Source organism: Schistocerca piceifrons, chromosome 3, assembly GCF_021461385.2.
Source record: "Schistocerca piceifrons isolate TAMUIC-IGC-003096 chromosome 3, iqSchPice1.1, whole genome shotgun sequence".
In the NCBI taxonomy this organism is placed as follows: Eukaryota; Metazoa; Arthropoda; class Insecta; order Orthoptera; family Acrididae; genus Schistocerca; species Schistocerca piceifrons.
The window spans coordinates 829186282-829213603 of record NC_060140.1 but is presented as its reverse complement, the minus strand read 5'-3'; the positions used below and the strand labels follow the sequence as shown (position 1 = coordinate 829213603).

Below are 27322 nucleotides of genomic sequence, written 5' to 3'. Positions count from 1 at the left end.
TTTATTTCCCTCATTGGTTTTTCCATGTGTAGATTGAGCAGTAAGGGCGAAAACCTGCATTCCAGTCTTGTACCCTTTTTAATCTGAGCACTTCATTCTTGGTCACCCAGTCTTTAGGTTTCTTCTTGGTTCTGGTATATAATCTATATTATCCGTCTTTCCCTATAGCTTACGTCAATTATTCTCAGAATTTCGAACATATTGCTCCATTCTACATTATCGAACGCTTTTTATAGGTCGACAAATCTTATGAGCGTGTATTAATTTTTCTCCCGTCTTGCTTCCGTTATCAAACTCAATCGTCAGAACTGTCTTTGTGATATCTTCACCTTCCCCAAAGTCAAATTGATCATCATCTAACAGACTTCAATTTTCTTTTCCATTCTTCCGCAATTTTTCTTGTCAGCAGCTTGGATGCATCAGCTGTTAAGCTGATCGAGCGATAGTTCTCGCACCTACCTGCCCTTTCTATTTTGGAATTATGTGGATGATATTTTTCCGAAAGTCTGATGGTACGTCGCCAGCCTCATACATTCCACACACCAACCTGAATAGTCGTTTGACGTCCACTTCCCCCAATAATTTCAGGAATTCAGATGGAACGTCATCTACCCCTTCTGCCTTATATGATCTCAAGTCTTCCAGAGCTCTTTTAAATTCTAGCTAGTGCTGGATCACCCATGTCTTCCATTTTGACCCCAATTTCTTCTTCTATCAAGTCGTCAGACATGTCTTTCCCTCATAGAGGCCTTCAATGTTCTCTTTCCATCCATCCACTCTCTCTCATGAGTCTAAAAGCTGAATTTCCATTGAATTTTAATGTTTTCAAGACTGTTTTGACTTTTCTATATGCTGATTCAGTCCTTCCGGAGATTATTTCTTTGTGACTCCGTAGGCTTTCCCAGCTTAATAAGTCGTGGAAGTCTCTTCGGGTTTGCTGCCGGATCCTAAAATCAACTTGACTTGATATTTCGGCGATCCAACTGGTCGCCATCTTCAGGAAATACTGCTTCTGCTGATGAGTCCCGCTGAGAACTGACGCCAGGCTGCAGATCGACGTCGTATATAGGCCACCGTTCAGTACACGGGGCATGCGCCGCCCATCACGGTTGCTGTCTCCAAGACAGAGAGGTGGCGCCGCCCTTAGTAGAACACTGGCGGCAACGATATATCGTACTCAAGGCCGCACCGAAGAACGTTCAATTTTGATGCGGGATAGTACAGAATTCCACGTCCTGCTAAGAGGAAACTCATTGTCTCTGTTAATTAAATTATCCGCCAACCTAATTTCAATCGCCTCCTTATAGACACTGTTCCAAAAAACGGCAATGTTGGAAACCCTTCGTCAAATTTCTTACAGTGTACCTCATTTAAGCAGTGTCCTGCTACTGCAGATCTTTCCGGCTGCTGTAGCCTCGTATGACGGCGATGTTCCACACACTTGTCATGAACTGTGCGAATCGAACGGCCAATGTAAGCCTTCCCACATTGACACAGAATTTTGTACGTACGTTGCCTGTCAGGTTATTGTTACAAGATATGAACAATAAAGTTCACACCACACTTCCCTAAGGCACGCTTCATGTTACTTCTAAGTCTGTCGACGACTGCACATGCGATATCCATGTAGTTTACGGAATGACGCAGTTTAAAGCCTACCTGGATTTTATTCAGTGTTCTATCTGTTAATGTGAGGTGTTTTAAAGGCAGAACTTGATAACCAATGTTTCACTTGCAAGGATAACTGTGCAAAAAATTTAAAAATCAATGCCAGACCAACTGTCGTTAATTCGGTGAATGGGTTTGATCTGGGTCTGCTTCATCTTTATCTCACAAGCTGTGCGTTAAGCCTTAAGAGCAGGCCGTATCTTCTTGTTATGTGTGCTAGCGGAGGCAAGATAATGACAGGAAAACTGTGCTTGCGAGTTGTTGTGTTGGTGCCTTTAGCAAGAGCCGTAGGGAACATTTTCTGTGGTGTTCCAGCAGGTATTTTCAATTTCATTTTTGCGATGTATTGTCAGTCCATACAAATACTGATAATCATGCGTTTTCTGCAATAGTCTGTGTCAACGGAACACATAGGCTCGTTTCTCGTTACGAATGAATGTTTTTTAACTGGAATTTTATGTGTCAGTTTAATAGAATATTCCCAGATTAGGCTAACGCGATATTCGTTTTGACGATTTGTGTTGACATGGCCAGCAAAATGCCAGGAACAGTCACGCATTGCTTGCCTGACTTGCCCGTCTCTCGGGCAGCCTGTCAAGCAGCGCTAGTCGTTGCTTGAGTGCTGGCTGTCACTCGTGTCTGAAGACAAATATCACATTAAACTAATTTGGGGCCGCTCTATTGAAGGGACACGTAAAATTCCATTAAAAAAAAACATGGCAATGCACTTGTCATTACCGCAAAAATAATTTTACTCACCATTTCATACAAGTTCCGGGAGACAGTCAAAACAATAAAAGATCCAAAATGAACCTTGACTGTTATGTACTATATTTTTTCAGTTTGTTGGTTGAAATTTTGTCTGTCGCATACTGATGTTTTTAAACAACTTTACTGTCATGTACCATTGTTTAAATAAGCTCCGACCGACCGCCGTGTCATCCTCCACCAATGACGTCATTGGCTGCCGTGTGAAGCGGCATGGGTCAGCACACCTCTCACCAGGACACTGCTAGTTTTCGTGACCTGGATTCTCTACTGTTAGGCCGACAACCTACTTAGCTGGCACCATGAGACCTAGTGCACCCCATTCCAGTCATCCTAGCAAGGAAAAATCCCTGGCAATATTGGGAATTGGACCTGGGCTCTCCACATGGTGGACAGCTGTGCTGGCAATTTTGCTGTGGAGGTGGACTATTGTTTAGACAGAGTGTTTGTAGTTTACAAATTGAATATTCTAATATGCACTGTATTCCTAGGTTCAATTCAAGCAACCTGAAGCACTGCAATTATGGCCTTTCCGGTGGAAATTGGTAACTGTAATTACTGTCAATTTTTATAGTATAGTTGTAACGATTGTACTGGATGTTAGACACAATACTCTACTAGGCCATAAATGGCAGTGGTTGCAAAATAGCAAGTATCTTTCCTTCTTTCTTCCAGATCTTCAGATTTTATATTTATTAAGCTGTTTGTAGTTTTGATTTCGCATGTAATATTGCTTTCAATGTTTTTGTTGAAATTTAGGTACTGAGATATTTCGGTTTGTGTCGTTTCCTACGTTAAAATCCTACCAGGTGGTGGTGGTGGTGGTGGTGGTGGTGGTGGTTAGTGTTTAACGTCCCGTCGACAACGAGGTCATTAGAGACGGAGCGCAAGCTCGGGTTAGGGAAGGATTGGGAAGGAAATCAGCCGTGCCCTTTCAAAGGAACCATCCCGGCATTTGCCTGAAACGATTTAGGGAAATCACGGAAAACCTAAATCAGGATGGCCGGAGACGGGATTGAACCGTCGTCCTCCCGAATGCGAGTCCAGTGTGCTAACCACTGCGCCACCTCGCTCGGTCAATCCTACCAGCATATGAATATTGCAGCCATGGGCTTTTTACTAGGATGTGACTGCTTTATTAACAACTGCTGTATGGGCTGTTCTGCACAACATGCATGTTGTGTGGGAATAGAGGCGGCCTGCATTATCGACCTGCTTTGCAGGGCAGTCCACACATAAGGGGTAAGAAAAAGTTATCGAGCTCCAGACATATGTGCCACCTTCACGACAGGTATGTTGTGTTGGAGTGGTATCATCTGGCTTTATCGACCTGTTTTACAGAGGAGTGCAGATCAGCATAGCTGGGAGAATGTTGAGACTGATAGAGGCAGAGAATGACAGAAAGAGTAGGGGCAGTGGGGATGCACAGAAAAGGAGGAGGAGGAGGAGGAGAAGTATAGAGAGGGGGGAGGGAGGAGGAGGGGGACAGAGGGGGAGGGGGAAGGGACCGAATGAGGGGGTAGGGGAGGGGTGGACAGAGACTGGCATACGGAGGATATGGGGAAAAACAGGTATGATGAGGACATGGGCAGATAGGGGAGGGGGGCAAGAAGGGGATGGATCAGAGGGGGATGAGGATGATGTGGACAGAGGGAGGGGGAAGAGTACTAATAGAGAGATGGGGGATGGAGAAGATGGTTCAATAAAGGAGGAGAAGGAGATGGAGAGAGTGGAGGAGGAGGTGATGAGCAAGAATATATATATACACTCCTGGAAATGGAAAAAAGAACACATTGACACCGGTGTGTCAGACCCACCATACTTGCTCCGGACACTGCGAGAGGGCTGTACAAGCAATGATCACACGCACGGCACAGCGGACACACCAGGAACCGCGGTGTTGGCTGTCGAATGGCGCTAGCTGCGCAGCATTTGTCCACCGCCGCCGTCAGTGTCAGCCAGTTTGCCGTGGCATACGGAGCTCCATGCAGTCTTTAACACTGGTAGCATGCCGCGACAGCGTGGACATGAACCGTATGTGCAGTTGACGGACTTTGAGCAAGGGCGTATAGTGGCCATGCGGGAGGCCGGGTGGACGTACCGCCGAATTGCTCAACACGTGGGGCGTGAGGTCTCCACAGTACCTCGATGTTGTCGCCAGTGGTCGGCGGAAGGTGCACGTGCCCGTCGACCTGGGACCGGACCGCAGCGACGCACGGATGCACGCCAAGACCGTAGGATCCTACGCAGTGCCGTAGGGGACCGCACCGCCACTTCCCAGCAAATTAGGGACACTGTTGCTCTTGGGGTATCGGCGAGGACCATTCGCAACCGTCTCCATGAAGCTGGGCTACGGTCCCGCACACCGTTAGGCCGTCTTCCGCTCACGCCCCAACATCGTGCAGCCCGCCTCCAGTGGTGTCGCGACAGGCGTGAATGGAGGGACGAATGGAGACGTGTCGTCTTCAGCGATGAGAGTCGCTTCTGCCTTGGTGCCAATGATGGTCGTATGCGTGTTTGGCGCCGTGCAGGTGAGCGCCACAATCAGGACTGCATACGACCGAGGCACACAGGGCCAACACCCGGCATCATGGTGTGGGGAGCGATCTCCTACACTGGCCGTACACCACTGGTGATCGTCGAGGGGACACTGAATAGTGCACGGTACATCCAAACCGTCATCGAACCCATCGTTCTACCATTCCTAGACCGGCAAGGGAACTTGCTGTTCCAACAGGACAATGCACGTCCGCATGTATCCCGTGCCACCCAACGTGCTCTAGAAGGTGTAAGTCAACTACCCTGGCCAGCAAGATCTCCGGATCTGTCCCCCATTGAGCATGTTTGGGACTGGATGAAGCGTCGTCTCACGCAGTCTGCACGTCCAGCACGAACGCTGGTCCAACTGAGGCGCCAGGTGGAAATGGCATGGCAAGCCGTTCCACAGGACTACATCCAGCATCTCTACGATCGTCTCCATGGGAGAATAGCAGCCTGCATTGCTGCGAAAGGTGGATATACACTGTACTACTGCCGACATTGTGCATGCTCTGTTGCCTGTGTCTATGTGCCTGTGGTTCTGTCAGTGTGATCATGTGATGTATCTGACCCCAGGAATGTGTCAATAATGTTTCCCCTTCCTGGGACAATGAATTCACGGTGTTCTTATTTCAATTTCCAGGAGTATATATATATATATATATATATATATATATATATATATATATATATATATATATATATATCCTTCTATCCTATGGCTTTACCCATGAGAGTTTTTAGATAAGTTATACCTGATATCATAGGCATTATTGTTACTAACGCCATCTACTGGCAGAACTGGCCACTTTGTGTCATGTTGAACTGCCTGTGTCAGTTTGCACACTGTTACCGTTACAGAGTGGAGTAGGAAGCGACCATACTTTTTTTATTGCTTTTAGCTTTTATTGCTTTTAGCTTTCTCAGCTTCACTGTGTTGTAGGATTGGATACTTTTTGGCATCTTGCCATATATTGTAAATTTTGTGCCACAGATCTCCCGAAATGCTTCATGAGATGAAAAATAAAATTATTTTGGTGACCAAGACAAGTGTATTGCCATTTAGTGCGAATATGCTTGTAGATCTGCTGGGAGTTCTTTTGCCTGAAGTGATAAAAAGGATTAGTTTGTAATGAGAAACGAGCTGGCGTGTTCCATCAACACAGGACGAGGCATGAAACACATTATAAGCAGTATTTGTATGGGGGCCGACATCATCCACACACTGCAAAAACGAAATTGCAGATACCTGCCAAAACATGAGAGACAATGTGTCTGACGGTTTTTAAGAGCGAGACCCGATATAACTGCTTTTAAGCACAATTTGCTACAATTTGCCATTACGTACGTTACTCTGTTGATAGGATTTTTCGATCTGGAAAAAGCATTCGATAATGTAAAATGATGCAAGGTATTGGAAATTTGGAGAAAAATGGGAGGGAGCTGTAGGGAAAAACTGATAATATACAATATGTACAAAAACCATGAACCATGAGGTAACAATAAGAATGGAGGAACCAAGAATGAAGTGCTCAGATTAAAAAGGGTGTAAGATACAAGGTGGCTTGCTATTTAAAACTGCAAGTTAAGCCCAACAGGTCTCGCAACAATATTAGGGTGCCCTCCAAAATAATGGCTGGGGAAACTTATGACTACCAAATGGGACACGAGTGACAATCACCTTAATTTATCCCGGTAGAACTGACAAAACAATGACAAACAGTGACAACATTCATATAATAAGACCCTGTCATATCTGATGTAGTGTATAGGGGAAAAATGTTAGTAATCATGCAGTTGAATTAATCGTAATTGCAAAGTGCCCTATGATTGTCATAATGTTAACTGGAACAGATAGGACTGTTGTCGTTGTTGTGGTCTTAAGTCCATAGACTGGTTTGATGCAGCTGTCCATGCTACTCTGTCCTGTGCAAGCTTCTTCATCTCCGAGTAACTACTGCAACCTACATCCTTCTGAAACTGCTTACTGTATTCATCTCTTGGTCTACCTCTACGATTTTTACCCTCCACGATTCCCTCCAATATTAAATTAGTGATTCCTTAGTGCCTCAAAACATGTCCTACCAACCTGTCCCCTCTTTTAGTGAGGTTGTGCCACAGTTTCCTCTTACCCCCAATTCTATTCAATACCTCCTCATTACTTATGTGATCTACCCATCCAATCTTCAGCTTTCTTCTGTAGCGCCACATTTCGAAAGCTTCTGTTCTCTTCTTGTCTAAACTATTTATCGTCCATGTTTCACTTCCATACATGGCTACATCCGTAGAAATACTTTCATAACAGACTTCCTGACACTTAAATCGATACTTGATGTTAAAAAATTTCTCTTCTTCAGAAACGCTTTCCTTGCGATAGCCAGTCTACATTTAACACACATCAAAAACGTTTTGCATCACCTCGGATCCGAGGGTTCCGGAAAATGTACAGAAAATTGGAATAGAAATCAACGTAAACATCAGTTTCCTCTCTTTTTATTGCTCATGAAAACCACACATTGCATGTTTTACTACCATACAGCGAGATCTTCAGAGGTGGTGGTCCAGATTGCTGTACACACCGGTACCTCTAATACCCAGTAGCACGTCCTCTTGCACTGATGCGTGCCTGTATTCGTCGTGGCATACTATCCACAAGTTCATCAAGGCACTGCTAGCACTGCTAGTCTAGATTGTCCCACTCCTCAACAGCGATTCGGCGTAGATCCCTCAGAGTGGCTGGTGGGTCACTCGTCCATAAACAGCCTTTTTCAATCTATCGCAAGTATGTTCGATAGGGTTGTCGTTATCCTGAAGGAAGTCATTCACTTCCATGACCATCAGCGGCGTACGTCGGCCCCACATATTGCCACCCCAAAACAGCAGGAAACCTCCACTTCGCTGCACTCGCTGTGCAGTGTGTCTAAGGTGTTCAGCCTGACCGGGTTGTCTCCAAACACGTCTGGTTTAAGGCATATGCAACACTCATTGGTGAAGAGAACGTGAAGCCAATCCTGAGCTGTCCATTCGGCATGTTGTTGGGCCCATCTGTACCGCGCTGCATGGTGTCGCGGTTGTAAAGATGGACCTCGCCATGGACGTTCGGAGTGAAGTTGGGCATCATGCAGCCTATTGCGCACTGTTTGAATCGAAACACGGCGTCATGTGGCTGCACGAAAAGCATTATTCAACATGGTGGCGTTGCTGTCAGGATTCCTCCGAGCCATAATCTGTAGGTAGCGGTCATCCACTGCAGTAGTAACCCTTGGGCGTCCTGAGCGAGGCATGTCATAGACAGTTCCTGTCTCTCTGTATCTCCTCCATGTCCGAACGACACCGGTTTGGTTCACTCCGAGACGCCTGGACACTTCCTTTGTTGAGAGTCCTTCCTGACACAAAGTAACAATGTGGACGCGATCGGACCGCGGTATTGACCTTCTGGGCATGGTTGAAATACAGACAACACGAGCCGTGTACCTCCTTCCTGGTGGATTGACTAGAAATGATCGGCTGTCAGACCCCCTCGGTCTAATAGGCGCTGCTCATGCATAGTTGTTTACATCTTTGGGCGGGTTTAGTGACATCTCTGAACAGTCAAAGGGACTGTGTCTGTGATACAATATCCACAGTCAACGTCTGTCTTCAGGAGTTCTGGGAACCAGGGTGATGCAAAACGTTTTTTGTTGAGTGTATACCCTCTCTACTTCGACCATCATGAGTTACTTTGCTCCCGAAATAGCAAAACTCGTCTGCTACTTTAAGTGTCCTATTTACTAATCTAATTACATCAGCATCACCAGACTTCATTCGGCCACATTCCACTGTCCTCGTTTTGCTTTTATTGATGTTCGTCTTATATCCTCCTTTCAAGACACCGTCCATTCCGTTCAACTGTTCTTCCAAGTCCTTTGCTGTCTCCTACAGAATTACAATGTCATCGGCGAACCTCAAAGTTTTTATTTGTTCTCCATAGATTTTAATACCTACTCCGAATTTTTCTTTTGTTTCCTTTACTGCTTGCTCAATATACAGATTGAATAACATTGGGGATAGGCTACAACCCTGTCTCACTCCCTTCTCAACCACTGTTTCCCTTTCGTGCCCCTCTACTGTTATAACTGCCATCTGGTTTCTGTACAAATTGTAAATAGGACTACAGAAGGGATTACGTCACACTTGTGATCAGAGTTGAAAGCATACTGTTCATTGACGTTAAAATACAAGTCCTCAGAGTGAAGCTTGAGGTAATCGATTTACTACAAAATCACTTTACTGTCCCTACACATCGTGGTTGCAGCTTGATCTCACCATAGCACTGCAGGTGAAGGCAGCTTGAAATTTTTCTAAGCCACCAACACATCAGCTCGGGATATGCAGCAACCGGGAGGGTCGACGACGGCTCTCAATGTGGACGACTGGCGGCGGAGGCTCCAGAAGATCGAGTGGTTTCTGATCGAATGCTCGCATTGGTGCATTTTACATCTGCTGATAAATTCAGATTGGGCCTCGGATCTTGCGAGTGTCGACCAATGAAAATGATTGTTAGAAAGCACTTCCTGTAACTAATACGCAATAACGTTTGTTCTGTCGCATCGACTCTCTCTCTGTGACCAATGAGGTGGTCTTTGTTGTCACCGTCCTACTTTTCTCTCCAATCTGTAGTTTATTTACGTTAGTGAATGCTGTCGGCTTTAGACTGGATAAACTTTTTTTTTCATTGTCAATATGTTAAACGGAATCTTCCATTTTCAAAGGCCCAAAACTGCAGAGCATCAGTAAATCTTCGAGATGTTTACCTCTAGTGTTCGGTGCTTCCTGGAGAAACAGTGAGTTTTTACATTGGAGCACAATAGTGCAGTCTGCTAAAAAGTGAACTATCGCACTCCACTCCCATGTTGTAAAATGTTTTTGCCAGTAGTTTGCACTTAGGGAGACCCTACACCACTGGCCATTAAAATTGCTACACCACGAAGATGACGTGCTACAGACGCGAATTCAACCGACAGGAAGAAGATGCTGTGATATGCAAATGATTAGCTTTTCAGAGCACTCACACAAGGTTGGAGCCGGTGGCGACACCTACAACGTGCTGACACGAGGAAAGTTTCCAACCGATTTCTCATACACAAACAGCAGTTGACCGGCGTTGCCTGGTGAAACGTTGTTGTGATGCCTCGTGTAAGGAGAAGAAATGCGTACCATCACGACTTTGATAAAGGTCGGATTGTAGCCTATCGCGATTGCGGTTTATCGTATCGCGACATTGCTGCTCGCTTTGATCGAGATCCAATGACTGTTAGCAGAATATAGAATCGGTGGGTTCAGGAGGGTAATACGGAACGCCGTGCTCGATCCCAACGGCCTCGTATCACTAGCAGTCGAGATGACAGGCATCTTATCCGCATGGCTGTAACGGTTCGTGCAGCCACGTCTCGATCCCTGAGTCAACAGATGGGGACGTTTGCAAGGCAACAACCATCTGCACGAACAGTTCGACGACGTTTGCAGCAGCATGGACTATCAGCTCGGAGATCATGGCTGCGGTTACCCTTGACGCTGCATCACAGAGAGGAGCGCCTGCGATGGTGTACTCAACGACGAACCTGGGTGCACGAATGGCAAAACGTCATTTTTTCGGATGAATCGAGGTTCTGTTTACAGCATCATGATGGTCATATCCATGTTTGGCGACATCGTGGAGAACGCACATTGGAAGCGTGATGGTATGGTGTGCCATTGGTTACACGTCTCGGTCGCCTCTCGCTCGCATAGAGGGCACTTTGAACTGTGGACGTTACATTTTAGATGTGTTACGACCCGTGGCTCTACCCTTCATTCGATCCCTGCGAAACCCTACATTACAGCGGGATAATGCACGACCGCATGTTGCAGGTCCTACACGGGCCTTTCTGGATACAGAAAGTGTTCGACTGCTCCCTTGGCCAGCACATTCTCCAGATCTCTCGCCAATTGAAAACGTCTGGTCAATGGTGGCCGAGCAACTGGCTCGTCGTAATACGCGTCACTACTTTTGATGAACTATGGTATTGTGTTGAAGCTGTTTGGGCAGCTGTACCTGTACACGCCATCCAATCTCTGTTTGACTCAATGTCCAGGCGTATCAAGGCCGTTATTACGGCCAGAGGTGGTTTGTTCTGGGTACTGATTTTTCAGGATCTATGCACCTAATTTGCGTGAAAATGTAATCACATGTCAGTTCTAGTATAATTTATTTGTCCAATGAATAACCGTTTATCGTCTGCATTTCTTTTTGGTGTAGGAATTTTAATGGCCAGTAGTGTATATATGCTCCTCCAGAACGAAGCTTGTCATCCCAACGTGGCACTACAAAAGCATGACCAGTGGCAGGTGGCTATTGATCCTCGCCTTTCCGTCAGGAAGCCTTCAGCGCATTGGCTCTAGGCGTGCAAGCCGACTGTAATGTCCCTGGCGTCCTGTGTACATTTTCCACTGCTGAAAATGCTTTCAAAGTTCTCTCACTTCTGCAAGGCATGCTAACTCGACTCAAGAGTAAAAGAAGAGTAAGATGGCTTCAGATAGTTACCGACAATCACTAGCGCTGCTGTCTATCTTAACCCTCAGCTTTCATTAAAAATTGCAATCAAATAGGTCTCTCAATATGAATCTGCATACATTACGTGACTTTTTCCGGGAAAACGGCCATGTAACAAAGACAAGGATGTAGTCTTTTATACTTGCTGTTCAACATATACATTAAAGAAGCAGTGATGGAAGTAGAAGGAAAGATGGGATTAAAATCCAGGGTGAAAGGACATCAATGATAGGATTAGCTCATGTCATTGATATCCTCAGCGAAAGTATAAAAGAATTACAGGATGTGTTGAATGGAATGAACAGTATAATGAGTACAAGGTATGGACTGAGCGTAAACTAGAGAAAGACCAAAGTTATCAGGAGTCGGTGTAATGAGATTTAGCTATAAGCTTTTTCTTAAAATTAGGGACACTGAAGTAGACGAAGTTAAGGAATTTTGCAACCGCAGAAGCAAAATAACACATGATGGAGGACATAAAGCAAACTAGCACAGGCAAAGAGAGCATTCCTGGCCAATCGATATCTACTAGTATCAAACATCTACCTTAATCTGAGGGAGAAATTTTAGAGAAGGCACGTTGGAGCACAGCATTATATGGTAGTGTATCATCGTCTATGGGGAAACCAGATAAGAAGAGAATGGAAGTGTTTGAGATATAGTGCTGTAGAAGAGTCTTGATAATTAAGTGGGTTGGTAAGGTAAGTAATGTGGAGGTTCTTTCTGCAGAATCGATGGGAAATGGAGAAAGGAACATACGGAAAACACAAACAAGAAGATGGGATGATGGGACATGTGTTAAGAAATCTGGGAATAAGTTCCATAGTACTAGAGGGGGCATTAGATGATACAAATTATTGGGGCAGACAGAGAGTGGAATGTATCCAATAAATAATTGAGGGTGTGGGGTCCAAATGCTACTCTGAGATGAGAAGGTTGCCACAAGAGAGGAATTCGTGGCAGCCGCATCGAACCATCCTCCGTTTCAAATAAGAAGAAGATATGATACTGCGTGAAGTGTCTGACAGAGCACTGAAAGACCTCAGTCGAAACAAGGCCCCGGGAGTAGACAGCATTTCATTAGAACTACTGACAGCATTGGGAGAGCCAGTCCTGACAAAACCCTACCATATGGTGAGCAAGATTTATGAGACAGGCGAAATACCCTCAGTCTTCAAGAAGAATATCATAATTTACGATTTGTACAGAAACCAGATGGCAGTTATAGGAGTCGAGGGACATGATAGGGAAGCAGTGGTTGGGAAGGGAGTGAGACAGGGTTGTAGCCCATCCCCAATGTTATTCAATTTGTATATTGAGCAAGCAATAAAGGAAAAAAAAGAAAAATTCGGAGTAGGTATTAAAATCCATGAGAACAAATAAAAACTTTGAGGTTCGCCGATGACATTGTAATTCTGTCAGAGACAGCAAAGGACTTGGAAGAGCAGTTGAACGGAATGGACAGTGTCTTGAAAGGGCGATATAAGATGAACATCAACAAAAGCAAAACGAAGATAATGGAATGTAGTCGCATTAAGTCGGATGATGCTGAGGGAACTGAATTAGGAAATGAGACACTTAAAGTAGTAAAGGAGTTTTGCTATTTGGGGAGCAAAATAACTGATGATGGTCGAATGGCAATGGCAAGTAAAGCGTTTCTGAAGAAGAGAAATTTGTTAACATCGAGTACAGATTTAAGTGTCAGGAAGTCGTTTCTGAAAGTATTTGTATGGACTGTAGCCATGTATGGAAGTGAAACAAGGACAATAAATAGTTTGGACAAGAAGATAATAGAAGCTTTCGAAATGTGGTGCTACAGAAGAATGTTGAAGATTAGGTGGGTAGATCACGTAACTAATGAGGAGGTGTTGAATAGGATTGGGGAGAAGAGGAGTTTGTGGCACAACTTGAGTAGAAGAAGGGGTCGGTTGGTAGGACATGTTCTGAGTCATGTAGGGATCACCAATTTAGTATTGGAGGCAGTGTGGAGGGTAAAAATCGTGGAGGAAGACCAATAAATGAATACAGTGAAAAGATTCAGAAGGATGTAGGTTGCAGTAGGTACTGGGAGATGAAGAAGCTTGCACAGGATAGAGTAGCATGGAGAGCTGCATCAAACCAGTCTCAGGACTGAAGACCACAACAACAATTCCAGTTCGAAGGCAGGCGCTGAGAGGAGACCCAAGGTGGTATGGTGAGTTTTTCTGCACTTTGCTTGCCTCGGTCGCGTGTGAAGGGGGAGCAGCGGGCAGACAAAGTAGCTAGCGCGCGTCGTCCGGTGAGTGAGGAGCCACTTCGCTGTGGCGCTGGCTGCGGCTGCGCTGCAGCTGCCGGCTGGCGGCGGTGTACGCACCTACGCTAATGTATGGCGTGTAGCGGTCGCCGCCTCGCTTACCGAGCCCCAGCATCAGGCGGCCGCCGTCGTCCGCGGCGCGCTTCTCGCCGCCAGGCAGCAGCACCAGCGGCAGCCCGGACTCGCCGTCCTCTGCCGAGTCCGCTGCCCCATCTGCAAACGACAGCACTGTCACTACAGGCCAGGGCTTAATGGCTGCCGGTACAACAGACATAAGATTGGCACGAAGCATATTACGTGCTCGGATATGCAAATCATCAGCGTTTCATTGCCACCGCACAAAGTAGATCGGTAGTGCTGATGCCATCTACATGCTGCATAGAAGGCAAAATTACGTGGCAGCTATCATTATTCAGGAATCACATCTGAATGTGGTTCGTTAATGAGTAGATGGTGACAGGAACGCAATTCGCTAGTGGCTGGACTGTGGACTATCGAGATTTGGATTGGATTGGATTGTTTGGGGGAAGAGTCCAAACAGCGAGGTCATCGGTCTCATCGGATTAGGGAAGGACGAGGAAGGAAGTCGGTCGTGCCCTTTCAAAGGAACCATCCCGGCATTTGCCTGGAGTGAGTTAGGGAAATCCAGGAAAACCTAAATCAGGATGGCCAGACGCGGGATTGAACCGTCGTTCTCACGAATGCAAGTCCAGTGTGCTACCACTGCGCCACCTCGCTGGGTGGACTATCGAGACTGTGGTCTATCGCTCCGTGATATCGTTGCTTGAGTTGGTGGCGATCCTGTTAAGGATTCGATGGATAGAGGAGGGTCATGCCGAACACGGTACAGGATTACAATGGCCCCATGTGACTAGCTCAAAAAAATGGTTCAAATGGCTCTGAGCACTATGGGAGTTAACAGCGGAGGTCATCAGTCCCCTAGAGCTTAGAACTACTTAAACCTAACTAACCTAAAGACATCACACACATCCATGCCCGAGGCAGGGTTCGAACCTGCGACCGTAGCGCTTGTGCTGTTCCAGACTGATGCGCCTAGAACCGCTCGGCCACTCCGGCCGGCCAACTAACCTAAGGACATCACACACATCCATGCCCGAGGCAGGATTTGAACTTGCGAACATAGCAGTCACTCGGCTCCGGACCGAAGCGCCTACAACAGCTCGGCCACCGCGACTGGCACGCGACTAGCGCCTGAGAGGGCAGAGATATTGTTCACTCGTCTGTGCAGGATCCTAAGCCACATCCGATGTCTCGTGTCAGGAAACGGGCTTATTTGCAGCAGATCAAGTTTTCACATGGACAGTGCGGCAACATATGGAATGCCACAGGTCTTTGGTGTGACGTCATAAGCGAGTGGCTGCCTGTGAGATCGCTCTCTAAGAATTTATATATTTTTAAGTTTCAGATACATATTTCAACGGTTTTTGTGATAATATTTACTACATAAGTGATTTATTAGTGGTTTCTTCATTCACCTCTGCCTTTCTTGTGTTGTGACCTGATATTTGTGAGTGTTTCGTATCGAGCAACTTAACCTCTTACCTGTGTTTACATTCCGCGCTGACCAGTTGCAGCTGTAGCGGCGCATCGAAAGCTGAGTACTAATTAACTGTGCGTGTATACTGGTTTATTTAGTAACTTTAGTAGTCTTCAACCGATGTTCTTGGTGTTTTCTGCTGAAGAACCTTTTTGGAACCGTTTTCAGTTTCGTTACTGTGTCATTAGACGTTTGATTCTCTTTCTGTATTAGTCTTTTGTTATATTCTCTTTTGTTGTTGATTAATACTGTTAATAATAGTAGTTACTTCCCTTGTAGAGTAAGTTTGTGATTATTGTAGTCAGGTTTTTAACATCTTCTTATTGTAGTAGCGGAACTTAGATAAAGTAGTTTTCTTGTTTCAATAACTGTAAAATTTTACCATGAGTGAGAAGTGTGGGCTTTGCCGTAGGTTCGTGAGTAGTGGATTGCGGTGTGAGACGTGTTCGAAGTATTTTCACTGGGGGGAATGCAGTGGGGAAGCCAGTGGGCATTCTGGTGAGATCCTCTCCTGGAACTGCAGGTTATGTAACAAGAGGAAGTTGATAGAGGAGCAGGAGCGTAAGATCTGTGCCCTTCAGGTGCAGTTGAAAAACGCACAAGAGGAGATAGTTAGGATGAGGAGGGAGAAGGGGGTTGGGGAATGGGAGCTGGCTGTTGGCAAGAGATCTGCTAGGAGAAGAAGATTATCAGATAGTTTTACTATTGGTGTTTGCAATAGATATGACCAACTGTCAGAGTCTAGTGGAGAGGAATCTCTAGTAGCTGTAGATGTAGGAAGTATGCAGCAGACCTCAGCAGTTACGGTGGCTAGGACAGTTGCAAAGTCGAAGAGGAAGAAGGTTCTGCTGTTAAGTAGTTCTCATGGCAGAGGTGTAGTCCAACAGTTGCAGGAAGTGTTGGGGAGTGAGTACCAGGTCACCAGCATTGTGAAGCCTAATGCAGGATTGGCTCAGGTGATTAACATAGGGGGGGTTATGTAGGGATTTTACTAAAGAGGATCAGGTAGTGATTGTGGGTGGGGCTGGTAATAGTATTGATAGGGATGGGGAGTATGACATAGATGGTGACCTGGAAAAGATAGCCACTCAGACTGGCAACACGAATGTGCATTTCGTGGAACTGCTTCAGCGTCACGATCGGCCTCATCTTAATACAGCCGTCAGGCGTAATACCATGAGACTTGGGGGTGCGCTGATGACAGAAAGCATGGGTCACATTTCAGTGGTGTCGGTGAAGTCTATCCGCAGGACGGGGTTCACTAGACATGGCCTGCACCTCAACAGGTATGAGAAGGGGAGGTTGGCAAAGCTTATAGGTGACAGCATAGGTGGGGGTGGTGGGGTCACTCATGGGAAAATTCCTGCAGTAGTGGGTGTTAGAGCTGCACCTTTTTTAGATTGAAGTCAGCTGATAGGTATTCCTGCTTAAGGGAAGTCTCTCTAACAAAGGAACCACTTTTGACAAAGCTTAGGTATCCGAGTAATGAGAGAATTAGTATATTTCATCAAAATATACAAGGTATTAGAGATAAAGTTAGTGAACTGCTTATAGATGTGGCCTCTGAAATTATTGGTATATCTGAACACTTCTTAAATAAGGAGATAATTCAGAGGCTTCCTTTACCAGGATACAGGTTGGCTGGCAGCTTTCCTAGGAGCTCTTTGCGGTGTGGGGGAGTAGCCATGTATGTGAAAACGGCATCCCATTTGAGTCAATTGATGTTTCAAAGTACTGCACTGAAAAGGTGTTTGAATGTTGTGCAGGTGTGGTTAAATTTAATGGAGCTAAACTTCTAACTGTTGTTATTTATAGATCCCCAGACTCCTATTTCACAACATTTTTGCTAAAGCTAGAGGAGGTTTTTGGTTCACATTATAGGAAATACAAAAAGTTAGTTATGTGTTGTGACTTCAACATTAATTGCATAAGTGACTGTGCAAGGAAAAGGCTGCTGGTAAACCTCTTTAATTCATATAATCTTATGCAAACCGTATTCTTTCCAACGAGAGTGCAAGATAACAATAGAACAACAATAGGCAACATTTTTGTTCATTCCTCATTACTAGAAGGGCATTCTGTTAGCAAAACAGTGAATGGCCTTTCAGATCATGATGCACAAGTTTTAACTCTAAAAGATTTTTGCGCTGCAACACATGTTAAATATAGTTATCAACTTTTTAGGAAAGCTGATCCAGTTGCTGTAGAGACCTTCGTAAACCTTATCAAGGAACAAGAGTGGCAAGATGTTTATAGTGCTGATACAGTAGACGATAAATATAATGCTTTCCTCAAGACTTTTCTCGTGCTCTTTGAAAGTTGCTTTCCGTTAGAGCGTTCAAAACAGGGTACTAGCACAAACAGGCAGCCTGGATGGCTGACTAGAGGGATAAGAATATCCTGTAGAACAAAGTGACAATTATATCAAAACGTTAGAAACAGTCAAAATCGAAATGCAGCAGCCCATTACAAACAGTATTGTAGGGTGCTTAAAAATGTTATTAGGAAGGCAAAAAGTATGTGGTATGCAGATAGAATAGCCAAGTCTCAGGATAAAATTAAAACCATATGGTCAGTCGTAAAGGAAGTGGCTGGTCTGCAGAGACAGATCGAGGATATAGAATCAGTGCGTAGTTGGAATGTCCGTGTTACCGATAAGTCGCATATATGTACAGTATTTAATAACCACTTTCTGAATATAGCTGGTGAACTAAATAGAAACCTAGTCCCAACAGGGAATCATATAGCGCCCTTAGAAAAAAGTGTTCCGAGACTGTTACCCGAAATGCTCCTCCATGATACTGACAATAGAGAGATTAATAATTAAATCACTAAAGACCAAGAACTCTCATGGATATGACGGGGTATCTAGCAGAATACTGAAGTATTGTTCTATTGTATGTTAGCCCAGTACTTAGCCATATCTGTAACTTTTCCTTTAGGAGTGGCCGGTTTCCTGACCGATTAAAGTGCTCGGTAGTGAAGCCACTTTATAAAAAGGGAGACAGGGATAATGTTGACAATTTTAGACCTATTTCTATGCCATCGGTGTTTGCTAAAGTTATCGAGAAGGTTGTATATACAAGGTTACTGGAGCATTTAAATTCACATAATTTGCTGTCAAATGTACAGTTTGGTTTTAGAAATGGTTTAACAACTGAAAATGCTACATTCTCTTTTCTCTGTGAGGTTTTGGACGGATTAAATAAAAGGTTGCGAACGCTAGGTGTTTTCTTTGATTTAACGAAGGCTTTTGACGGTGTTGACCACAAAATATTACTGCAGAAGTTGGACCATTATAGAGTAAGGGGAGTAGCTTACAATTGGTTCGCCTCTTACTTTAAGAACAGAAAGCAGAAAGTAATTCTCCGCAATATTGAGAGTGGTAGTGATGTTCAGTCTCAATGGGGCACTGTTAAGTGGGGCGTTCCTGAAGGGTCGGTGCTGGGGCCACTGCTGTTTCTTATTTATATAAATGATATGCCTTCTAGTATTACAGATGATTCAAAAATATTTCTGTTTGCTGATGACACCAGCCTGGTAGTGAAGGATCTTGTGTGTAATATTGAAACAGTATCAAATAATGTAGTTCATGAAATAAGTTCATGGCTTGTAGAAAATAATTTGATGCTAAATCACAGTAAGACTCAGTTTTTACAGTTTCTAATTCACAATTCAACAAGAACCGATATTTTGATCAAACAGAATGGGCATATTATAAGCGAGACGTAACAGTTCAAGTTCCTAGGCGTTCGGATAGATAGTAAACTGTTGTGGAAAGCCCATGTCCATGATCTTGTTCAGAAACTAAATGCTGCGTTATTTACCATTAGAACAGTATCTGAAATAAGTGACAGTTCAACACGAAAAGTAGTCTACTTCGCATATTTTCAAACGCTTATGTCGTATGGTATTATTTTTTGGGGTAATTCTTCTGATTCAAAAAGGGTATTTTTGGCTAAAAAACGGGCTGTTCGAGCTATATGTGGTGTAAGTTCGAGAACCCCTTGTCGACCCCTATTCAATAGTCTGGGAATCCTGACATTTCCCTCACAGTATATATTTTCTCTAATGTCGTTTGTTGATAGCAGTATTAGCCTATTCCCAAGAGTTAGCAGCTTTGACTCAGTTAATACTCAGGCAGAAATCAAATCTGCATGTGGAATGCACTTCCTTGACTCTTGTGCAGAAAGGAGTGCAGTATTCTGCTGCATCCATTTTCAATAAGCTACCACAAGAACTCAAAAATCTTAGCAGTAGCCCAAACTCTTTTAAATCTAAACTGAAGAGTTTCCTCATGGCTCACTCCTTCTATTCTGTCGAGGAACTCCTGGAAGAGCTAAAAAATTAAGCAAATTCCAGTGTTACATTGTTGATTTTCTTTATTTACACTTACGACTTGTTGCCTGAATATGTTTTTTATATTTCATTTTATCTGTTTCTACTTTCGTGTTATAATTTCATGTATTGACTCGTTCCATGACTATGGAGACTTCTCCTTAATTTGGTCCCACGGAACAATAAATAAATAAATAAATAAAAAATAGGCATCACGACATTGGTGTGCCCAACGACAACACTGGACAGGGAAGTAGCACCACATTGTCTTTTCAGATGAGTCCCAGTTCTCCAAACGGCATCACCATGAACGTACGCACTAGCTCCAATGAGAACGAACTTTGCCAGCATGCGTTTTTGACTGTCATACTGGCCCAGCATCTGGAGTGATGACGGTATCAGGTGTCACTACATATGCAAAACAATCATCTCTGGTAATTCGAACAGCAGCTATAACAGTTCTGATGTCTTAAGGTCGGTGGCTGTGCTCTATCTTCGAGGTCAGTGGGACAAGATCTTTCGACAAGATAACGCAAGATTGCATGCTCCCTGTGCTGTCCTGATATACAGGGTATTCGAGTGTTGTCCTGGCTAGCACGTTCTCCAGATCTCTCGTCACTGATCTCTCCAGTCAGTGAAGTTTCCGACTACACAGAACTGCGACCAATATTATTGCAAACAATAGACTTAACTGCGTCAACTACACTAGCTGACCAAAAGTACCTAGACACCAATTAGTGCACATTAATATGTGGTTCGCCTTTTTGATGGCTCAAGCTCAGGCAGGGACACTTTCAGTGAGGTGTCTCAATATCTGTGCAGGCATAGCAGCCCATTCTCGCTCAAGAGCCGAAACCAGAGAAAGCAGCGATGTTGGACGCTGAGGTAAGGAGCGCAGTCAATGTTGGAACGCATATCAAGGGTTTTCCACTGGGTTCAGGTCCGGACTCTGGGCAGGCTAGTCCGTTTCAGGAATGCTACTGTCCACAAGCCATTGCCTCACATATGCTGCTTTGCGACAGAGTGTTTCGTCATGCTGATACAAACAATCATCCTCTTCGATTTGTCCCCATTTATAAGTGTTTGCGTATCCTTGATACTGAGTTTCACCGAGACAATCTCGCATCGAGCTTCACTTCCTATATCTGTTGATCTGTCTAACACGACAAATACACCACCTCCGTTTACCATAAGCGTATCGTTTCAATAAACGCTTAAATTTTCCCAAAAAATCTGACAGCTGTCATTTACAGATTTAAACGGGTCTCTATACTTTGAATTTTGTGTACTCCACTGCTGTTAAGGAGCAGCTCAGACCCTGGCACTTTGTTGCGAATGTTTCGGCAGATAGTCATTAGGATTTTAACACGCCTGTTTTTAGGATGGAATTTTTGGGTTTTAACTGACAGTTCCGGGTTCCCTACACCTTTCGTCACATGGATTGCATGGAAAGCCGCCTAATCTAAGGAAGTCCTGTGAGGACCCACGCATAGCCAGCTACTTGGGTAACATCCTTTTATTTTGTTCGTGACTATTCGTTCCACCTACTTACTGTGCGGTAATTTTCTTCTCTGTTTATTCAGAGAAGACCTACGTTAACAGTTACACCGTGAATCATTGAACACATGCTTTACGCAAAAATATACGCAGGACAGTTCAGCTTTGGTTTGCTTGTCGGCGGGTGCTGTGGTGGCGACGGTGGTGGTTGTGGGGGAGGGAGGAGGGGGGGGGGGGCGTGCAGGTGGCCAGGATTAGATTAGATTAGATTTACTTTGATTCCAATTGATCTGTAGTGAGGAGATCCTCCAAGATGTAGAACATGTCAGAAAAAATAATAATACATGACAAATATTTAGAACTAAAACATATAAGATAATGTACCTTCCACAGGTCCCAAGTGGAATGATCGTCATTTTATTTTATTTATTTATTTTTTTTAATGAACACTATATGAAAGCATCATTTTACAACACTCATGTACTAAGATCACATTAATGCACTGAATTTAATTTAAAAATGGTTTTTTATTTATGAGGTAATAAACACATAACAGAACCACTACAATATTATTTACAGCGCACACATTACTGCACTGAAATGGTGCAGAGGTTAGACTGTACTTTACACACCACACACACACACACACACACACACACACACACACACACACACACAAACACATACACACACAAATCAGTTGGTTCTAGAAATTCATCAATGTAGTAGAAGGAGCTGGCCACCAATAAATCCTTTAGGTTTCTCTTAAACTGAATTTCATTGGTTGTTAAGCTTTTTATGGCTGCTGGCAAGTTATTGAAAATCTGTTTTCCTGAATAATGCACATCTTTTTAGACTAGAGTAAGTGTCTTTAAATCCTTGTGAAGATTATTCCTATTTATAGTATTGATTCCATGAGCTGAGCTGTTGGCGTGAAAAAATGATATATTTTTAATGGCAAATTCATTAAGGAATAAATATATTGGGAAGCAGTAGTGACCATAGTTCCCTAAACAGACCTCTGCAGGATGTTCTTGAGTTCACACCACATATAACTCTTATTGCACGTTTTTGTGCCTGGTAAACTTTAACTTGGCTTGATGAATTACCCCAAAAAATAATCCCATATGACATTATGGAGTGGAAGTAAGCATAGTATGCCAGCTTTTTCATTTTTATATCCCCTATGTCTGACAGAATTCGCATTGCAAATAGAGATTTGTTTAGACGCTTCAATAGTTCTGTGGTGTGCTCTTCCCAGTTGAATTTATTATCAAACTGGAATCCCAAGAATTTAACACTGTCGACTTCTTCTATCTGCTTGTCATCATATGTTAGACATATACTCGTGGGACACCCCTTACAAGTTCTGAACTGCATGTAGTGTGTTTTTTCAAAGTTTAGTGACAAAGAATTGGCTAGGAACCAGTGATTAATGTCCACAAATATTTTATTAGCCGATCTTTCTAAGACTACACTTGATTTGCTATTTATTGCAATGTTTGTATCATCGGCAAACAAAACAAACTTGGCGTCTGGTAATGTTACTGATGAAAGGTCATTGATATATACAGGAAAAGGTAAGGGCCCTAAGATGGAACCTTGTGGGACCCCACATGTAATTAATTCCCAATTGGATAGATTAATACATGTCTGTTTCCTAATAACACCCTTTGTTTCCTGCCAGATATATAAGATTTAAACCATTTTGCAGCATGTCCTGTTACACCATAATATTTTAATTTACTTATAAGGATATTGTGATTTACACAGTCAAATGTCTCTGACAGATCACAAAATATATCAGTTGCCTACAATATTTTGTCTAATGGATTAAGTACATTTTCGTTGTAAGTGTAGATAGCTTTCTCAATATCAGAACTCTTTAGAAATCCGAACTGCGACTTTGACGTATGTTATTTGTGATAAGGTGGTTATAAAGCCGATTGAGCATTACTTTTTCTAAAATTTTTGAGAATGCTGGAAAAAGTTAAATTGGATGGAAATTTGACGCTATTTCTTTATTTCCCTTCTTTAATAGTGGCTTAACTTCAGCATACATTCAACCATTCAGGAAATATTCCACTTCATATGTTACTTAACTCAGAATCGCATTCTTTAATTAACTTTGTTGATATTTCGTCACAGCCACTAGGAGTTTTTGATTTTAAAGATTTTATGATGGACATTACTTCTGCTGGGGTAGCGAGGGGAAATATCTGGTCTGAGGTATCTCATGGCAGCATCTACAGAACCTGACAACCCGATCTTTTCATTAATAGTTATATAAAATCTTTGTTAAAAAGTTCTGTAACAATATACACATATGTCACCAATGTATCATTTACTCTTAATGCTATTTGTCCCTCTTCATGTCTGGTTCTACCGGTCTCCTCCTTCACTATATCCCATATGATCTTTATTTTGTTACCTGATATGACTATCTTTTCCTTGTAATGTATTTGCTTTGATGTCCATATTACAGTCTTTACATTTTGCAGTATTTCTTGTATTGTGCTATAGCATCAACATTAGAACTGTTTCGGATTGACAGATACAGTTTTCTTTTTGTTTTACAAGATACCTGCCATTAGCACTGTAAATGTCCTTGAGGAGTATCCTAAAATAGTCAATTTTGGCTTATTGATTACCCTCTTGAGCTCAGATGTAACAGATTTTATATCCTGTTCAGTATTAACATTTAACAGAAGGAACTGCATGTCATGGTCTGAGAGGCTATTGACTATTGGTTTTGTAATATAATTCTGTTCATTAGACTTTTCTGTAAAGATGTTATCAATGGCTGTTTGTGACCAATTGGCTACCCTAGTGGGGAACCTTACAGTGGGAATTAAGTTGAATGATATTGTTACTAACTCAAATAAATTTTTATTAGGAGAGTCTTTAAGGAAATCTACATTGAAGTCACCAGCAACCACTATTTCTTTGTTTTTGGCTGTTATTAGCCCAGTACAGCTTCAAGTTACCTGCAGGTGCTCGATATACACTTAATACTGTGAAGGATATTTTATGATATTCTACTTCTGTTGCAAATGCTTCCATATGCTGTTCTAGGCAAAACTTATGAATGTCTATGTTCTTAAATTTATGACAGTTCCTGATGAATGTGGAAACTCCTCCTTTCTCCATTTCTGCTCTACATAAGTGAGATGCTAACCTAAATCCTGTAAGACTTAAAAGTTCTATTCCAGTGATCACATGATGTTCAGAAAGGCAGATTATGTCAGCTGGGTTTGAGGACTCTAATTCATCTATGCAGATAATTAATTCATTAATTTTATTTCTCAGTCCTCGAATATTTTGATGCAATTTTCACATTTCTGAGTTAAAATGGGGTAGAGTTGAAATTTCAGCAGATTGTTGAAAATTCTTAACCAACAGCTGTTTATGCTGATGTAATAAGCTGGACTTATAACTGCATAGAGAGACAGAATGACTTCGAGACATACAGGAGAGCGACTGGTGTCAGCTGATTTGAGTCTTTCGATTAGACGTGGTCTTCTGTGACAAGACACTTATTTGTACTACACGGCGACCAGTACTTGAGTTTTAACACTGCTACTGAGTATACTTTGATCCGGTAAGCAAAACTGACCGATGTGACGCAGTGGTCAGCACACTGGACTCGCATTCGAGAGGACAACGGTTCAAATTCGGGTCCGGCCATCCAGTTCTCTGTGATTTCTCTAAATCACTTAAAGCAAATACCATATGGTTGAAGAGTCACACCAAGGTGATTCCCCTGAAAGGGGAGCGGCCGATTTCCATCCCCAACGTTTCCTAATCCGAGCTTGTGCTCCGTCTGTAATGACGTTGTTGCCGGCGGGCCGTTAAACACTAATGTTCGTTCCTTCCTTCCTTCCTTGAGACAACCAAAAATAGCTTCGTCTTTGTATCAGTGATAACAGGAGTTTTATTTGCAGCAGAGGCATGAGAGAAGTAATGTCAATGTTGGCATCATCATATTCTTGATCATCCTCGTCCACTGCTGAATAAAAGCCCGCAATAGACTCTTTTCTCCACAACAGTAGTCAGTTATCAGTATCCATCTTTAGCCAATCTAACCTAACCTAGCCTAACCTAACCCAGCCCAACCTAACCACCCGCATTGCATTAGTCCGTTTCTCAGTCTTTACGTACCTATGGATTCCAACAAAAACCTTCTCTACCCCATCCACCATCCATTCGAGTGGCTGATTACGCCATCCACTCCATTCTATACATGGATCATTTGCACGTTATTCTTTCTCTCCTTGTAATTAACAGTATGCATCTCTCCATTGCTCTAAAGAAACCTATAGCTATCCTTTTGTCGCATTAAATATACGTTACACTGTACTGGTGATACTCCCGAAAGATGAACTTTCCTTTTCTGATACATTTTAAGCTTAGTTTGGAAGCACCTGTTTAGTTTATCCGCTTTCCAATGTATTAGGATTCTTCTGTGTATTTCTTATGCAGTCCGTTCTGTGGCAGTCTTTAACTGATCCGAGTACAAAATATCAACCGTTTCTATGTTTTCATTGTTAATAAATATTACACCCCTTTCGTTGTTGATTTGACAATGTTCTAGTCTTAAAACACTGAGGTGACAGAAGTAATGGGATAGAGATATGCACATATACAGAGAACCGTAGTATGACGTACACAAGGTATAAAAGGACGGTGCATTGACGAAGCTGTGATTTGTACTCACGTGATTCATGTGGAAAGGTGTATGATGTGACTATGACCGCACGACGGGAATTATCAGACTTTGAACGCTGAATGGTAGTTGGAGCTAGACGCATGGGACATCCCATTTCTGGAATCGGGTATTATCTCTCAGCACAAACCATGCAGTGGCCGGCGGCTTTCATTTAACGACGGAGAGCAGCGGCGTTTGTCGTGAGTTGCCAGTACTAAAAGACAATCATCACTGCATGAAACAACCGCAGGAATCAATGTGGGACGTACGACGAACGTATCCACGAGTGCAATGAGGTGAAATTTGGCGTTAATGGGCTATGGCAGCAGAGGAACGACGCGAGTGCCTTTGCTAACATTATGTCATCGCCTGCAGCGCCTCTCCTGGGTTCGTGACCATATCGGTTGAAATCTAGACGACTGGAAAACCGTGGTTGGTCACATGAGTCCCGATTTCAGTTGGTAGGTGCTGGCAGTGGGGTTCGAGTGTGGTTCACACTCCACAATGCCACGGACTCAATTGTCAACGAAACTCTGTGCAAGCTGGTGCTGGCTCCATAATGATATGGACTGTGTTTACATGGAATGGATTGGGTCCTCTGGTGCAGCTGAACAGATCATTGACTGGACATGGTTATGTTCGACTACTTGGACACCAGTTACAGCAAACAGCGATCTAATTGTTAACGTTGGCAATGCGCCATGTCACCGGCCTACAATTGGTCGCGATTGGTTTGAACAATATTCTGGAGAATTCGAACGAATGATTTGGCCAAATAGATTGACAGATATTAATCCTACCGAAAATTTGTGGGACTTAATCGAGAGGTCAGTTCGTGCGCAAGATCCTGCACCGGCAACACTTTCGAAATTATGGACGGCTCAGTATTTCTGTAAGGGACTTCCACGCCACATCGAGCTGCTTCACTACGCCGGATAAAAGGAGGTCCTACAAGATATTAGAAGGAATCACACAACTTTTGTCACCTCAGTGGAATTTGGAACTTGTTTTATTACTTTCTTCCACTCGTTACTGGAGTTTATTTGAACCAGAGCTAAACAGTACGCGACAATCATCAAAACAAAGGTGCTTTCGATATTTTACAGTTCCCAAGGAGCAGAATTATTCATAAAATTGGTTAACGGGCTTCAGTGGTAATCCCACTAAGTCATCGACTGAAAACAAGCGTTCGAAGAGGGGACGAGTCAGCGCTTGTGAATATAGCCAATCAATGCACTTCACTATTTAGAGCAAGCAACAGAAGAAAGACCGAGCAGGTGTAATGACGCCCACAAAACTTGTTCGTCCTTCGTTTTATATCTTACATGTAATAGATAAGTTGACCGGTGTTTCCCAGAATTGTCTAGCAAGAGTCATATACAT

At 43.4% G+C, this 27322-nt stretch overlaps 1 protein-coding gene across 2 annotated transcripts in view; it reads right to left on the bottom strand.

Moving 5' to 3' along the window:
* LOC124789651 overlaps positions 1–27322 on the bottom strand; it is a 185546-nt gene that overhangs the window by 50631 nt on the left and 107593 nt on the right. The window contains exon 2 of one of the 2 annotated variants that reach the window (XM_047257085.1): positions 13899–14051. In XM_047257085.1, coding sequence (XP_047113041.1) covers positions 13899–14051 — 153 coding nt within the window. The remainder of the gene's footprint in view (positions 1–13898; positions 14052–27322) is intronic. The other variant, XM_047257084.1, reaches the window with a different exon arrangement.